A 16971-nucleotide genomic window follows, 5' to 3' on the forward strand; every position below is an offset into this window, starting at 1 on the left:
GTACATGTTTAAAAAGAGAAGAAAAAACAGAGTAGAGACTGTAGATGTTGGGAGAACATGCAACCTCCATGCCATGACCAGCAAATGTGTGATTGTTATTGATTCAAGAATTTAATACACACATAAAGAAGAATATTTGAACAAGCAAAAAACTATAATACCCCAAATGATGCCCCCCCCCACCACCAAAATACTAGCAGCAAGCAAAACCAATGCCCAATGAACCTAAGTGTGCTGTAAGTGTAACTGTGTAAGATTATTAATAAGCAAAATGAAAACCTTTGTGTTAATCGCCAAGCCATCAGCACATATATTAAAAATACATTTATTCATTGAAATTAATTAAAACATTAAATTCATATATTCTGTACAATACTCTTATGTACTGGGGAAGTGAAGTCGAAATTGTTCTTTATATTAAGCTTTATATGTCAAGATAAGTAGAGGGTGAGGTGAAAGCATTGATTGCCATTGTTTGTTTCTGGGTAGCACAATCATCCTTTCTTATGCTCATTAATGTCTTTTTCCTACCACATTGTTTTTACTTAAAAGGGTCATAGATATCTAGTTAAAGTACACGACTTTGGGCGTGAAAGCATAAGATAGCATCTGAATCTGAGAACATTAAGAAAAGATTAACAAAGTGGAAGCTAAAATTCACCCATTGCCAATAATACTTTAATATTTGATTATTTGGGGATGGATTAGCATGCGTGTGGATCAAGCCTTACCTTCTTCATCAGACATTTTCTGCCAAATGCAGTTGACCCATTTGAACCTCACTTGAGATGGACATAGCATTTGCTTACCTGACTGAGAAATTCTAATTACATGCATAGTAATTGGTGGTCATAATGTAAAAACTGATGAAACCAACTTCTTAATGGGAATGAGGCTGTCAGGTGCTGGTTTATTCAACTTCAACCAATTGGCACAGTTCCTTTACTTGACAGATGTCTAGAATTGCATTGCACTATTTAAAAATAAGACATTATTGTGAAATTACAACCTATTACAGGCAGATGTTAAAGTGTAGGATTATAATGGCTACACCATAAGATTCAAATCACTCAACGGGACCAGTAACAGAGTGGTTTGGTTAAAGAGCTTCCAAGAAAGAAAACAACCCAAAATAATTAATATTTTGTAACAAAGATTTATGAAGAAGAATAGGCCAAGACAAATCTTTGCTTAAGTGATGACAGGAAGACAACTTAAAGCATATAAAGAGTTGATAGCAGGCCATAGCATACTTACCAAGGAGTAGATCATGGTGGATGTAATGTCACATTTTAGCATTTGTTGTGTGTCTTCCCCGGAACTACCCGAAGCAAACATATTGCCAGTATAATGGCAACATCTGGGGTAAATTCAGAGTTGTTCAGCAGATCTGTCTTTTATCAAAAGACGGCTAGGCCGGTCCATTAATTATATATTGAAGAGCAAAAAATGGTATCATCGTTGTATCTAGTCATGCACCCAGTCCTGCTGGGATGGGCTCTGGCTCCTTGTTGATGTGAAACTGAAAAGGTAGTTTTGAAAATGGATGAATTGATAAACAGACTGGGGGAAATGAAATGTACACCCTTAAAATAAAGAAGGATGCTCAAACACAAAAGGTTCTAATACTCCTGAATGAAAAATGATAAATCATTCCTTTTCTTTTACGTGTACAGCAGAAACAACAATTCAGACTTGCCTTCCCCAGTACATCATGCAAGTACTGAATAGCTCACTGTGTGTGGCTGAACAATCCAATCACGCACATCATAAATTTACTTATGAGTCTTGGACTGAGAATGTAGATGAAACAAAGACCAGCAGATTCTGAGGATTCCAAACAGAAGAATCCCTGCACTATGGCAACTCCACTAAAAATAATTAAAAGGAAAATCGGCCAAATGAAATAATTACTGACAGAAATTAAAGAGGAAAAATCCCAAATGCAATTTTTATAGTATCTCTGCACAGTCCAATTGAGTCTTGTGTTTATTTTTTGGAAGATCTTTACTGTGGTGCATTATTTTACACTTCTGCCTCATAGCTTACTTTCTTTTAGTACTCTAGTTTTCATCCCACATTCCAAAAAAGTTAAGTATACAGTAGGTTCATTTTTTTTTTTTGTGATTGAATTTCCATTGGACTTTATTATGAAAAAGCAACAGTCTTGAAAAATACAGCAATGAAAGCAAACAACAACACGAGGGATGAGATAAAGGTAATATTAAGTGTAGCTTTCCACAAGATCAGACGTCATGTTGTCAGGTCTTGTATATATTCCCTACACTATGGACTCTTCAGTTCTACCCGGGGGAGTAAATGCTAACATTATTCAAAGTTATTGTCTGTTTTTACATGCATTTTTATTACCCTTTAATTTTTTTGGTATCAGTATACTGCTGCTGGATTATATGAATTTCCCCTTGGGATTAATAAAGTCTCTCTATCTATCTATCTATCTATATATATATATATATATCTATATATCTATATATATATATATATCTATATATCTATATATATATATATATATATATATATATATATATATATATCTATATCTATATATATATATATATATGGAAGAGAAGGTCTGTGATACGGTTTGCATATTAGCAGTTGGAGATCCACAAAGGGAGAAAATGAATCACGATCATAAAGTAGTTTTTATTCCTGAGCTTTCAACCTACCAGGGTCTTCATCAGAGGATAATGCTTAGACATACAAGAATCAAAGGCAATATATAGCAATACCTCACAGGGGGAGGAGGGGGTGGCTAGGTCGGGGCGGGTGAGGTTGTTGGGAGTAAAGTCTTGTTTATTATGGGACGATGTACAAGTAAAATTTAAAGCCAATAATAAAAGTGCTAGAGAGCTGGCTGAATCCTGGTTATCAAATGAGAACGCTATCAACAGACACTTGGACATAAATCCAGCGTATACAAACTTAAGAACTTCTTATTCTTAATAAACAAGACTTTACTCCCAACAACCTCAGCCCCCAACACCCCCACGGACCTATATATATATATATATATATATATATATATATATCTCTTCCCAGCCCACTCAATGAGGCTGTTGACGACCTATTACTTATTATTATTATAAAGGCAGACACCTTTTGTAGACTCTCATATACTGTAAGGATTCTGCTTGCTTAAAGTTTGGCAATAACAAGCAGAAGAAGTTATAAAGGGGCAGGAAAGGACATGCAGTGGATATCGAGAATCTTTTTGTTTAAGGGCTGATCAGAGTTAAACATAGAAAAAGAAAGATACAAGCTGACCTTGTCTGTGAGAGTGGGCACTATGATAGAATGGCACCCTGTCTGAACGATTGCACCTGATAACTTCCTGGATATCTCCAGTTTTTGTGCCACTGATTTCGATTAATCAGGTTTGAAAATGGGTGGATTTATGGATGAAAAATGTTTATCAGCTTTGTTTCTGACAATAGTTGTGGTTGGTAGTTTACTCCTGCACGTTTTTTGTGTCAAATTTTAAATGTTTTCTTTTCACTTATGCAGAACATCAATTCTTCACTTAAGCTCTACGTATGCAATTCAGAAAAAAAGAAGGAATTACTATACAAATCTGGTACAACATGTGAACCGGTAAACTGCCTTGCATGACTGTGTTTGATTTTATTTTTTATTTATTTTTTTAAACTCTGCATGATCAGTTTTTGAAATTAGCCACTATATGTCAAAGGTGTTTATGATACTTCACGGTTATAGCAGTCTAGTTTGATTCTGACCAACTAAGACTTGTGAAGTGCAGTGGTTCCTAATCTATTTAGTTTTAGTGGTGAGTAACTCTTAATGCCCAACTGCCCAATTTTTCCCAGAAGAAAATTCAGAACAGTTCAAACTTAAAGAAATTAAATTAAATGCAATGATGCTTGTGATTTATAGCAAAGAGGAATGACACATTAAACCCTAACCATATACCATAACACCCACAACTACATGCACCACAATCTCAGCGTCAGCAAAACTACCAGTTCACCATTTTGGTACTGACTGCAAGATACCCAAAGTGTCCTGGTGTCAGGCCCAAAACAACTTTCTGCTACTAATACATACATTTGCAGGCCCTTTGGTAATGTTTTCTCACCAGTTATGGCATCCATTGCGTTAATTTTAAACTGATTTGTGTTTTGTATCACGTATGTATTTTAATACTGCAATGGACTGGTGCCCTGTCCACGGTTTGTTTCACCCTTGCACCCTATGCTAGGTGGAATAGGGAACATCCCTCTGTCCCCAAACAGCCCAGATCTGAAAAAAGCGGGTTACAAAATGACATGATATGACATTTATTTTAATACATTCTTGTTCACCGTGGTACTGGAGAGTGGCAGTCTGTTTTATGATGGAGAATCACTCCTCCACTCTCTCAAACCATCCAACCTGACATAGCAAAGGTTGAACTTGAATTTACAATGTTGGGATTACCACGTTGCCAGTTCTACCTCTGCACTAAAGGGAAATCTCCACTTAGCCTGTGACACATCTTTGTCCTGTACATTGGTCCTCTCTCAGCAACTGCTGCACGTTCTGCCAGCCACAGTCAGACATGCACAAGTGACAATGCTACTAATACTAGTACTGTAATCCACCAAAAGCTAGAAAACTGTAAATCCATAAATACTCCTTGCTGTTCTTTTTTCTTCTCATCTTACAGTGCCGCTACATTTCAAACTGGGAGCCTGCTTTTACTTTCATGTACTGTTGTAAAAAAAGTATAGCAGGCCTCAGTGATACAGTGCTAGAGGTACAGCACACCATGCAGAACGAACAAAACCTGCTAATTATGTGGTGTTCTACATGGTAGTCATGATATTTCACTTGCTCAGTGTGTAGCTTTTTTTTTTTTTTTTGTAAATGAGTAATTTGAATTGATACTCGACCAATTTTCACCCTAAATGACTAAATTAGTAATTGGTAAATGAGCTCACCTCAAAAAGCAATTTCTTTAGAATCTGCTTCTCAAAGCTTTATGGTACTTTAGTTTTATTGCTTCTTTATGCAAAATATTATACTTGAGGAATCACGTGTCAGTTTAACAGGGAGCGGAGAAAGTAAAGACTGGAACATTGGCTTTTACATTAAAGAAAATTAAGTGATAAACTGAGAGAAGATAATATAAGAAGTTGCCCTGTGTATAGGGAGGAATGGCTGAGTACAAAAAAAATGTGAAGAAGAGTGGTGCATCTTTGGTAGAAATTTAAAAGAGAATGACTTCAGACCTTTTCATTTTGTCCTGCAATTAAAATGGACAGCCCTTGTGTTATTGTGGATGGTGAGTTAGCTTTTGTTTAGTACAGCAGCTCCTGTCTTTTAATTAGAAAAATAATGCATAAAGAAGAATTAGGCAGCACTGCTTCGTAAGCAGCAGGCTTGTTAGCTTAAGAGGCAAATGTGTCGATTCTATGTATAAACTTGTTAGACATGTTAACCTCGTATCTTAAACATGAACATTTTATTAGTATTGTAGATTGTACGTATGACAAGCATTTTATCTTCATTTATGGCATTTGTATTATAAATACTTTGTGTATATACAGTGGTGTGAAAAACTATTTGCCCCCTTCCTGATTTCTTATTGTTTTGCATGTTTGTCACACAAAATGTTTCTGATCATCAAACACATTTAACCATTAGTCAAATATAACACAAGTAAACACAAAGTGCAGTTTTTAAATGATGGTTTTTATTATTTAGGAAGAAAAAAAATCCAAACCTACATGGCCCTGTGTGAAAAAGTAATTGCCCCCTGAACCTAATAACTGGTTGGGCCACCCTTAGCAGCAATAACTGCAATCAAGCGTTTGCGATAACTTGCAATGAGTCTTTTACAGCGCTCTGGAGGAATTTTGGCCCACTCATCTTTGCAGAATAATTGTAATTCAGCTTTATTTGAGGGTTTTCTAGCATGAACCACCTTTTTAAGGTCATGCCATAGCATCTCAATTGGATTCAGATCAGGACTTTGACTAGGCCACTCCAAAGTCTTCATTTTGTTTTTCTTCAGCCATTCAGAGGTGGATTTGCTGGTGTGTTTGGGTCATTGTCCTGTTGCAGCACCCAAGATCGCTTCAGCTCGAGTTGACGAACAGATGGCTGGACATTCTCCTTCAGGATTTTTTGGTAGACAGTAGAATTCATGGTTCCATCTATCACAGCAAGCCGTCCAGGTCCTGAAACAGCAAAACAACCCCAGACCATCACATTACCACCACCATATTTTACTGTTGGTATGATGTTCTTTTTCTGAAATGCTGTGTTCCTTTTACGCCAGATGTAACGGGACATTTGCCTCCCAAAAAGTTCAACTTTTGTCATCAGTCCACAAGGTATTTTCCCAAAAGTCTTGTCAGTCATTGAGATGTTTCTTAGCAAAATTGAGACGAGTCCTAATGTTATTTTTGCTTAACAGTGGTTTGTGTCTTGGAAATCTGCCATGCAGGCCGTTTTTGCCCAGTCTCTTTCTTATGGTGGAGTCGTGAACACTGACCTTAATTGAGGCAAGTGAGGCCTGCAGTTCTTTAGACGTTGTCCTGGGGTCTTTTGTGACCTCTCAGATGAGTCGTCTCTGCGCTCTTGGGGTAATTTTGGTCCAGCGGCCACTCCTGGGAAGGTTCACCACTGTTCCATGTTTTTGCCATTTGTGGATAATGGCTCTCACTGTGGTTCGCTGGAGTCCCAAAGCTTTAGAAATGACTTTATAACCTTTACCAGACTGATAGATCTCAATTACTTCTGTTCTCATTTGTTCCTGAATTTCTTTGGATCTTGGCATGATGTCTAGCTTTTGAGGTGCTTTTGGTCTACTTCTCTGTGTCAGGCAGCTCCTATTAAAGTGATTTCTTGATTGAAACAGGTGTGGCAGTAATCAGGCCTGGGGTGGCTACGAAATTGAACTCAGGTGTGATACACCACAGTTAGGTTATTTTTAACAAGGGGCAATTACTTTTCACACAGGGCCATGTAGGTTTGGATTTTTTTCTCCCTAAATAATAAAACCATCATTTAAAAACTGCATTTTGTGTTTACTTGTGTTATATTTGACTAATGGTTAAATGTGTTTGATGATCAGAAACATTTTGTGTGACAAACATGCAAACGAATAAGAAATCCAGAAGGGGGCAAATAGTTTTTCACACCACTGTATTTTATTAGTTTTAAAAAGCATGTTTTAAGGAGATTTTTTATTACAGTCACTGAACAATGAACCTACAGAAATTCATTTTGGTAATACAAAATAAACAGTTAACACCTGTGGTTTGTAATTTAATTGTAAAAAACATGACTTTAATATAGAACAGTAGACTTCTACGTGGCTGGCTAAGGAGGAGCTTAAAGAAAATAAAATTTTAAAATTTAAAAAGATAAAGAAAACGAATCAGACAACTTAATAATATTGGGTGGAGTGGTGGCTCTGAGTCTAAGGATCTGTGCTGGTATCCCGAAGGTTGCCGGTTTGAATCCCCGTCACTGCCAAAAGAGATCCTACTCTGCTGGGCCTTTGAGCAAGGCCCTTAACCTGCAATTACTCCAGGGGCGCTGTACAATGGCTGACCCTGTGCTCTGACCCCAAGGGGTATGTGAAAACTAATAAATTCTTAATACAAGAAATTGTATAAGGCAAAATAAAGGGAAAAAAATATGAAATCGAGATTAGTATCAGCCTTAAAAAAACAAAACACAATTGGAGCATCATTAGTAATCATCAATTCAAATGTTCTTTGCCAACTACTGTGACAGAGTATGATTCTATGGCTGTCATGAAGGATTTACTTTTGAGGATCTGACAAATGATTTTAAGTCACTGGCAGTGAAGCCTTTGGCAACAATGCTAAAGCAGAGCACAGAAAGCACTCGTTGACTTTAATGACTTCATGCACAGCTACGGGGGTCTAAAAATAAAAAGACATACTAAAGCCTCTAATCTTACCCCTCAACTTCCAATGATTCTTAAAAGGCCAATTGCAAACAAGGCCGGGAGGCACTTGTGAGATAAGAACAACTGTTGGGCTGCTCATAAATGAAGTCATTATCTTTAGAGTTCCATTCTGGTATTAAAGTACAGCCATAGCAGGAATGAACTGAATCTCAACAAGTAAGAGACATTCAGGATGGTCATGTAAATGTTTGTTGGGTTGTTTGGACTTGTGTGCTCTGCATGCAGATTGCAGTTGTCATTTCTCACACTCTTGTGCTAGTTTGCAGTGCTCCTTTGTTTTTTAAAAGCCACTTGCTCTTAAATCCTGTTTTTGCTCACTGGCAAGGGAATTGTGTGGATTTATTTTTCATTAGCTGCATAGGAGTAAAGTTTCAATGTGTGATGTGTTCAGGCACTTTATATTAAACTTACAAATGTTAAATATTTCTACGGTAGGTTGGCACCCTGCCCAGGATTGGTTCCTGCCTTGTGCCCTGTGTTGGCTGGGATTGGCTCCAGCTGACCCCCGTGACCCTGTGTTCGGATTCAGCGGGTTGGAAAATGGATGGATGGATGGATGTTAAATATTTTCAGTTAAAAGGCTCTCATCAAACCACTTGTGTTATATGAAGAGAGATCATTCGTAGACCCAAATTTGGCATTGTTTAAGTGAGACTGACTTAAATAAGCAGGAAAACAAGTATTTTGATGATTGCCTTAGTTACTGGAGGACTTTGTCTGTGTCACTGGTGAGAAATCGCTCCAGGTCCTGTCTCACATCCTGACACGGAGAACTGGTGCCTCTAAGAGAGTAAGCAGCAGCTTTCTCTGAGCTATTTTGTTCCTCTTCCCACTTCTGAACTGGACGTTTATCCTATGACAATGAGTCAAGCTCACTCTCACTGCATCCCTACAATCTATGAGCAGTGAAGTTCTCCAGCCCCTTAAAGTTCATATTTACTGACTTGTCACAAGGAATTCAAGAGGCTGGCTCAAACACAAATGACCACGTTTTGAGCAGGAACACAGCTCTCATATGCCTGGATTGAGAGGAGGGACACAGACGTTCCAACCACACACACATCATAACAAAAAGAAAAGCTGATAAGTGGTAGAATGAGTAAGAGAGGCTTAAACTGTAAGAACAATTCAAGGAAAAACCTCGGAAATTTGAACAAAAAATGAGACTTGAAAGAGGAGATGAGTCCTAACCCAGTAGAGACACTTCTTAAAAACATTACAGATTAGCCAGTGAATTATTGACCTTGGGACTGATGAACTCACTAAATAATAAAATAAAGGAACGTCATAGGGATCCTGGGATAATTCTCAGCAGGCATGCCACAGGACTGGGAGTACACAGTTGGCTCATAGGTCTCTCTTCAAGGGCTTTTGGTTTAACCCTAAAGTCCGAAATCAGGCAGCTTAATTACTAATTTCAGAATGACCTGGCATGGATAACTAACTGACACCTAGTTCAGATAGGTGATAGGTGCTAGCTCCTCACAGCCCAGTCAAGGAAAAGCAGGGCCATTTTAACACAAAGATAAATATGTAGTATTTTTTTACACTTTTATCAGAGAGTCAAGACAATTCTGATGTGATAATTCAGAATTCTCAATATTGTAAAAAAAAAAAAAATTGACAAAAGAGAGGAACCCATTCAGTCCTTCGGGCTCATTCATTTGACTAATAGCCAAGCGTTCCCAATATCTCATTCAGATACTTATCAAGGTTTCTGATTCATCTACATGGCTCGGTAGTTTTTCCCAGATTCCCACACCTGTTTTTGCAGCGAAGTACTTTCTGGCTTCAGTCCGAAATGCCCTTCCAATTAATTTCCACTGCTGTCTTTGGTATGTGATTTGCCATTAAGTTGAAAGAATTCTACTGGATCTACTTTATCAATCAATGCCTTTGATAATTTTGAAGGCCTGGAACAGGTCCCCATGCAGTCTCCATTGCTTGAGACTAAGCAGGTTCAATTCTCTGACCCTGTCAGAGTAGGTCATGTCCTTAAGTCTGGGATGCACTTGGCTGCTGTGCACAGCGTCAAGTGCTGCTATGTCTTCCTTATAGTGTGGTGATCAGAATCAGAGTATCACAAGTACTCTGCATGCGGTCTCAATAGTAAGCCTTATATGATTTGTATTCATCAGTTTTTATTATATAAGATTTTATTTGCCTTTTTAGCTCCTTCTGCACATTACTTAGATGATGAAAATGTTGTCAACGTAAACCCCTAAATCCTTTTCAGAGGTTGCTTCCTATAGCAGGCATGTCAAACACGTGGCCCCCAGGAAATCTGTGCGGCCCGCATGACAGATCCTAGTTAGCGCTGAACTTGTACAAAATGATTACTATCGTTTGTGATTGAATCATTCTGCATCTTCGGCGTTACTTATTGACTTTTCTTACTTCTGCCTTCTGACAAAAGCGTGTGTTCCCATAGCATTACGGTACAAGAAACAACAACATTTATTTATATAGCACATTTTCATACAAAAAATAGCTCAAAGTGCTTTACATAATGAAGAATAGAAAAATAAAAGACACAGTAAGAAAATAAAATAAGTCAACATTAATTAACGTTGAATAAGAGTAAGGTCCAATGGCCAGGGGGGACAGAAAAAACAAAAAAAAAAACTCCAGACGGCTGGAGAAAAAAAATAAAATCTGCAGGGATTCCAGACCATTAGACTGCCCAGTCCCATCTGCTAGTCATCTGCTAGTATAGCCACAAGCCTTGACCAAAGTTAATGAGCTGTAGCGTCTCAACTGAAGTGCTAGGCTGCAGCAGGGGCGGCCTTAGGCATGTGCAAACTGTGCACTTGCACAGGACCGCCACGCCAATATATATTGAATATAAAATAGAAAGAGAAAATAACGACACAGCTGACGGCAATGTGGCCGAAAAACATTGTGTTTCTTGTTAGTTAGTACTCTGTATTTACTAATGTCGCTAGAGTCGGAGCAGTAAGCTATATGTAGTATTATAACGTTCTGCTGTAATGAGAATATCATGGGCCGCCACTTGGTTTTCAAGTTACGGACACGCGCATATAGCAGCGTGTCATGAGCACCAGGCGGCTATGTAGTGTCCGCAACGGACGTGGCCATCTGCTGTGCATAAGATACCATATTGACATTGGCGGGCGAAGGGGCCACCGATTCTTTCTCTGCCCCTTCTAGGGTGCACTACTGGCTGGGCTGCTGAGACTGGCCACTGGGCATAACTGACCATCACGAGTAGTAATTTATGTAATTTTGTGCTAGTGTTGTAACAAACAGTTAGTGCAGACTACAGCTGAAGATCTGAAGTGGACGCGAGAAGTTGGTGAGTTGTTAACATATTTTTGTGATTCTGAGTTTGTAAAATTAGTGTAGGTCAGGTGGCTTTTTGCATATCGGCTTATTTTACAATATAAACTTTGAAGTAACTGATTTTTGGAGGATTTGCTTTCCAACTTGAATTACTGAGCAATGAATTTAGTGAGCGTTTTCGTGATTTCAGTTCACACGAACAGGACTTTGCGCTGTTCTCTTACAACGTTAAGAATGCGCCTGAGAATATCCAAATGGAATTGATTGAACTGCAGTCAGATTCTGTTCTGAAGGCAAAATACAACGAATTTGGTGTGCCAGGCTTATATGCTTACCTGCCACCCTCGTATGTGCAGATCCATAAGTTGGCATCGAGAGTACTGTCTATGTTTGGAAGCACTTACCTTTGTGAGCAATTTGTTAATGAAAGCTACCAAAACCCCACAACGCTCAAGACTTACTGTCGAGCACATTTCATCCCTCATAAAAGTTGCAGCTGCACAAGGTTTCAAGCCTGATATTGACGAACTTGTTACCAACAAGAGATGCCAAGTGTCGGGACAAAAGAAATAGATCTCACACTGTAAGACTCCTATATAAGTAATGAATATAATATAATAACATAAGGACCTAGCTAAGAGGCTAAGACTCTAAATGTACGCTGATGTACGGAGAGTGTATGGCAATAAATTGCTTTTCTTTAAACTTTAAGTGTAACATTTTTTAAAGTTTTCAGTATTGGAAAGAAAGCTACAGTAACTTTGTATAATAGTATTTGTTACAGTGTGGCCCGCTGACACATGCATGGCAGTCAAAGCGGCCCACCAATAGTCGTGAGTTTGACATGCCTGTCCTATAAGACAGTGTCTCCCATCTTGTATATAACTGCTGTTCTTTTTGCCTACACATAGAACTTTGCACTTTTCTATATTAAACTACATCTTCCAAGTGTTTGCTCAGTTCTGCAGCATGCCCAAAACTTTCAGAATTGTTTTTGTTGCCTCCTCAACGTCTGCCATTTCCCCAATTCTTGTATCATCTGTGAATTTCACAAGTTTACTAACCGTACAGAAACCTGTGTCATTAATATACTGTAAATTAAAGAAAGTAACTGAGGGACTCCGCTGATGACCTCCCTCCACGTGGAGCAGTCACCTCTTCGCCAACTTGAGATTCAATTCTATGCGTTACTTCTAATGCCAGCATTTCTAGTTTTAGGTTTAGTCTTGTGTTATCTTATCAGAGAGCCCTTAGGAGAGACAAACGTTCTGATGTTATAAGACAGAATTCTGAATACTGTAAAAAGGGAAATGAATAGTTAGAAGTCAGCCTTAGTGGTATTTGTCAATGGGAACCAGTGAAATGAAAGCAAAATAATGAATGTTAAAGTGGGGGGAATAGTGGTGTAGTTATTCCTTCTTACTACTTAGCACTGTCACCTCACAGCTCCAAAGAGCTGAATTCTGCTGCCAGCCTGGCCAGTGTCTGTAAATGGTCTACATTGTGCATCTACATTTTCCTCCCTCCTAATAACGATGTGCCAGTTAGGATGACTGGACACTACACAGACCCTCTAGCGTTGGTCCCTGCCTTGTGCCTAACAATGCTAGTATAGGTCATGGCAACCCACTTAACTTTTCTTTTTTTTTTTAATAAATAACTGAATGAATAAAATATGACCTGGCACACTTTGCATAGGTAGCAAGTAGCATAAGCAGTTCAAATGAGGAAAAAAAATGGATGAGAGCAATAATGTATAATTGTCATTAACACAAATGTTTCTTCTGTTTAAAGGAAATGTCAGAAGAAGAAAGGAAGAAAATTGAGAAACGGAAACACTTGGCTGAAAAACTGAAACAGGAAGTAATCAAAAAATAACATCACGGAACATTTTTCTTACATCCTAAGAAATATTCCTTATCGCTGATGTCCATGATGGCAACCAGCAAACATAAGATTATCTGGAGTTGAACTGCAGAGTCTGCACCAGAGGAGCAGCCCTAAGCACTGCATCCATGTTGTATTTTAACTGCTTTTATGCGACTGATAAATTTACTGCGCTGCGGATTCCTTTACCAGCTTCAGATTTTGACACTTCTTGTTTTAGCAGTGTGCTTATTGCTGAAGACGAGGGCCTCATGGCCTTGTTAGCATACGGTACCCTTCAAAGGTAAGAATTTCTTTGGTCCTCCACATTAAAAAAGCAGTGACAATGAAATCTTATTAAATAAATGGAAAACAAAAACACGGCAGCATTTATTCCAGCCATTCGTATTTACTGGTTTATTGAGTCTTCATGGATGAAGAAATACAGTGTTTTTTTTTTTCCTTTTTTGATTTTCTTGAGTTTAATCACTTTTTTTAAATTAATACACTTCCCTTAAGATACACAGTATATACTCTAAACTCATTATTTAAAAAATTGCCACGGTGTTGGGACTATTTTGACAAAAGCAAATGGCAGCCAGGTGGTGGTGTGGATCTGAAATACAGTTGAAGTGCACACAAGCAATAGACACCCGTGCTCATGTTGAGCAGGACTCGCACACTGCAGAAAGCTACATGGAGAAGTGTGATTGGTAATGGCCTCATTGAAAAGGGATGTTTGAGAAGAAGTACAACGTTGTAACTTAGTGCAACAGTGGGGGGCATTCACAAAGGCCATCCACTTATTACTCCTGTAATTTCATTCTATTTTTAAATAAATAAATATTCAAATCAGTGTGTGAATCGTTCTCTCGTGTTCTGTGTTGCAAGGTGCCCGTGACTTTTATCTGTTGGTATCTGCATGCAAATGATTTTCCGAATTTGCTTTGTGTTAGGTGAGTGCACGTTCTTAGCTGCTCTCATGATTGCTTTCTCATGTCTGTCTCTGTTCCACGATTAGATTCTTGTACAAAAGGGAACACTATTCACAGGTAATCCAGCATTTTTAATTTTAAATTTGTATTATTAAACCATTATTCTATCTGTAGCCTATAAAACTGATGTAACAGTTTTAGACTGGAAATTTGTTTTGTGCTGCTGCCAGCCTTCACCTTGTAAGGATAATTCAACAGCTGGGTGTGAGAAACGTTTTTAGTAAGAAGCTTAATAATTACTAAATACAGTGGGATGCAAAAGTTTGGGCAACCTTGTTAATAGTCATTATTTTCCTGTATAAATCGTTGGTTGTTATGATAATAAATGTCAGTTAAATATATCATATAGGAGACACACACAGTGATATTTGAGAAGTGAAATGAAGTTTATTGGATTTACAGAAAGTGTGCAATAATTGTTCAAACAAAATCAGGCAGGTGCATAAATTTGGGCACCGTTGTCATTTTATTGATTCCAAAACGTTTAGAACTAATTATTGGAACTCAGATTGGCTTGGTAAGCTCAGTGACCCCTGACCTACATACACAGGTGAATCCTATAATGAGAAAGAGTATTTAAGGGGGTCAATTGTAAGTTTCCCTCCTCCTTTAATTTTCTCTGAAGAGTAGCAACATGGGGGTCACAAAACAACTCTCAAATGACCTGAAGACAAAGATTGTTCACCATCATGGTTTAGGGGAAGGATACAGAAAGCTGTCCCAGAGATTTAAGCTGTCAGTTTCCACAGTTAGGAACATATTGAGGAAATGGAAGACCACAGGCTCAGTTCAAGTTAAGGCTCGAAGTGGCAGACCAAGAAAGATTTCGGATAGACAGAAGTGACGAATGGTGAGAACAGTCAGAGTCAACCCAAAGACCAGCACCAAAGACCTACAACATCATCTTGCAGCAGATGGAGTCACTGTGCATCGTTCAACCATTCGCTACTTTACACAAGGAGATGCTGTATGCGAGAGTGATGCAGAGGAAGCACAAACAGAGCCGCTTGAGGTCTGCTCAAGCACATTTGGACAAGCCAGCTTCATTTTGGAATAAGGTGCTGTGGACTGATGAAACTAAAATGGAGTTATTTGAGCATAACAAGGGCGTTATGCATGGAGGAAAAAGAACACAGCATTCCAAGAAAAACACCTGCTACCTACAGTCAAATATGGTGGTGGTTCCATCATGCTGTGGGGCTGTGTGGCCAGTGCAGGGACTGGGAATCTTGTCAAAGTTGAGGGACGCATGGATTCCACTCAGTATCAGCAGATTCTGGAGACCAATGTCCAGGAATCAGTGACAAAGCTGAAGCTGCACCGGGCTGGATCTTTCAACAAGACAACGACCCGAAACACTGCTCAAAATCCACTAAGGCATTCATGCAGAGGAACAAGTACAACGTTCTGGAATGGCCATCTCAGTCCCCAGACCTGAATATAATTGAAAATCTGTGGTGTGAGTTAAAGAGAGCTGTCCATGCTCAGAAGCCATCAAACCTGAATGAACTAGAGATGTTTTGTAAAGAGGAATGGTCCAAAATACCTTCAACCACAATCCAGACTCTCATTGGAACCTACAGGAAGTGTTTAGAGGCTGTAATTTCTGCAAAAGGCGGATCTACTAAATATTGATTTCATTTCTTTTTTGTGGTGCCCAAATTTATGCACCTGCCTGATTTTGTTTGAACAATTATTGCACACTTTCTGTAAATCCAATAAACTTCATTTCACTTCTCAAATATCATTGTGTGTGTCTCCTATATGATATATTTAACTGATATTTTTTATCGTAACAACCAACGATTTATACAGAAAAATAATGACTATTAACAAGGTTGCCCAAACTTTTGCATCCCACTGTAATTAAAACACTAAGGCATGTGTATCTCTCTGTCTGTCTGTCCCTCAGAGCAATCTAATTGGTCAGTTTGGCTTTGGTGATGCGATCAAAACAAGAAATGTGAGTGTGAAACACACAAGGAGAAGTAAAGGCATAGGAGGCACGCCAAGAGTCACCTTGAAAGATAGGAAGTATAAAAGCACACAGGACACAAGCATGGCGTCTCAAAAATAATGTCTTGAGAAGCAGGCTTTATGGACGAAGTTCAGACACACATGGATACCAAGGAAAGGCACAGAGGGCACAAGTAAAGCTCTTGTTTAATTTTATGGCTGTGGTGGCATTTTCATCTGCCCAGGTCCTTCTATTTTATGAGATGTACAAAATGGTAACATCAGGCAGAACAGCTTCAGCATGAAAAACTGGCAACAAAGTGATGAAAACCCTGCGGCCTTCCAATGTGCAACAGGTTTGCCATCTAAACAGTTCTGCAGTTTCTTACTTTCCAGGGAGGTAAACTGGTGGAGGTACTTACAAGACATCCAGACGTGGACTTACGTACCGCTTGTGTTGTGACCCTCAGTTCACTGTGCACATTTGAAAGACATGCGCTTCAGTGACCTATAAAGGAATCCCTCTGCACTACAATCTGTGGCAATGATGATCAGCGGTAATTCTGCAAGGGGGATGGATCTCCTGGATGGTGCTTCTGCGGCCATTGTGGGTCACAATAACACACAAAAGGCAAAATTGGGTTTAAGACCCACTGCTCTGAATGGCTTAGTGAGATATGTAGACAAATGACCAGAACTTTGCTGGTTAGTGTCATTGTCATCAGGCAGATTTTTGTGAATTTGTAGTCCCGTTCAGATAAAGAACCTAAGAAAATCCTAAATTTACCATCCCGGGAATTTACTGAAATTCATACGTTCACAGACTTGACTGTCAGGAAAGGAAGAAACATAAGAATGAAAGACAGTTGACAAACGAGGAGA

At 38.7% G+C, this 16971-nt stretch overlaps 1 protein-coding gene across 2 annotated transcripts in view; it reads left to right on the plus strand.

Annotated features, from left to right (window-relative positions):
• cfap36 (cilia and flagella associated protein 36) overlaps positions 1–13996 on the plus strand; it is a 109648-nt gene extending 95652 nt beyond the window's left edge. The window contains exons 10-11 of one of the 2 annotated variants that reach the window (XM_039738314.1): positions 3529–3615; positions 13067–13996. In XM_039738314.1, the coding sequence (XP_039594248.1) occupies positions 3529–3615; positions 13067–13150 (171 nt within the window). In that variant the 3' untranslated portion in view covers positions 13151–13996. The remainder of the gene's footprint in view (positions 1–3528; positions 3616–13066) is intronic. The other variant, XM_039738315.1, reaches the window with a different exon arrangement.
• The last annotated feature ends 2975 nt before the right edge of the window (positions 13997–16971 follow it).

This window comes from Polypterus senegalus, chromosome 16 (genome assembly GCF_016835505.1).
Source record: "Polypterus senegalus isolate Bchr_013 chromosome 16, ASM1683550v1, whole genome shotgun sequence".
Lineage (NCBI taxonomy): Eukaryota > Metazoa > Chordata > Cladistia > Polypteriformes > Polypteridae > Polypterus > Polypterus senegalus.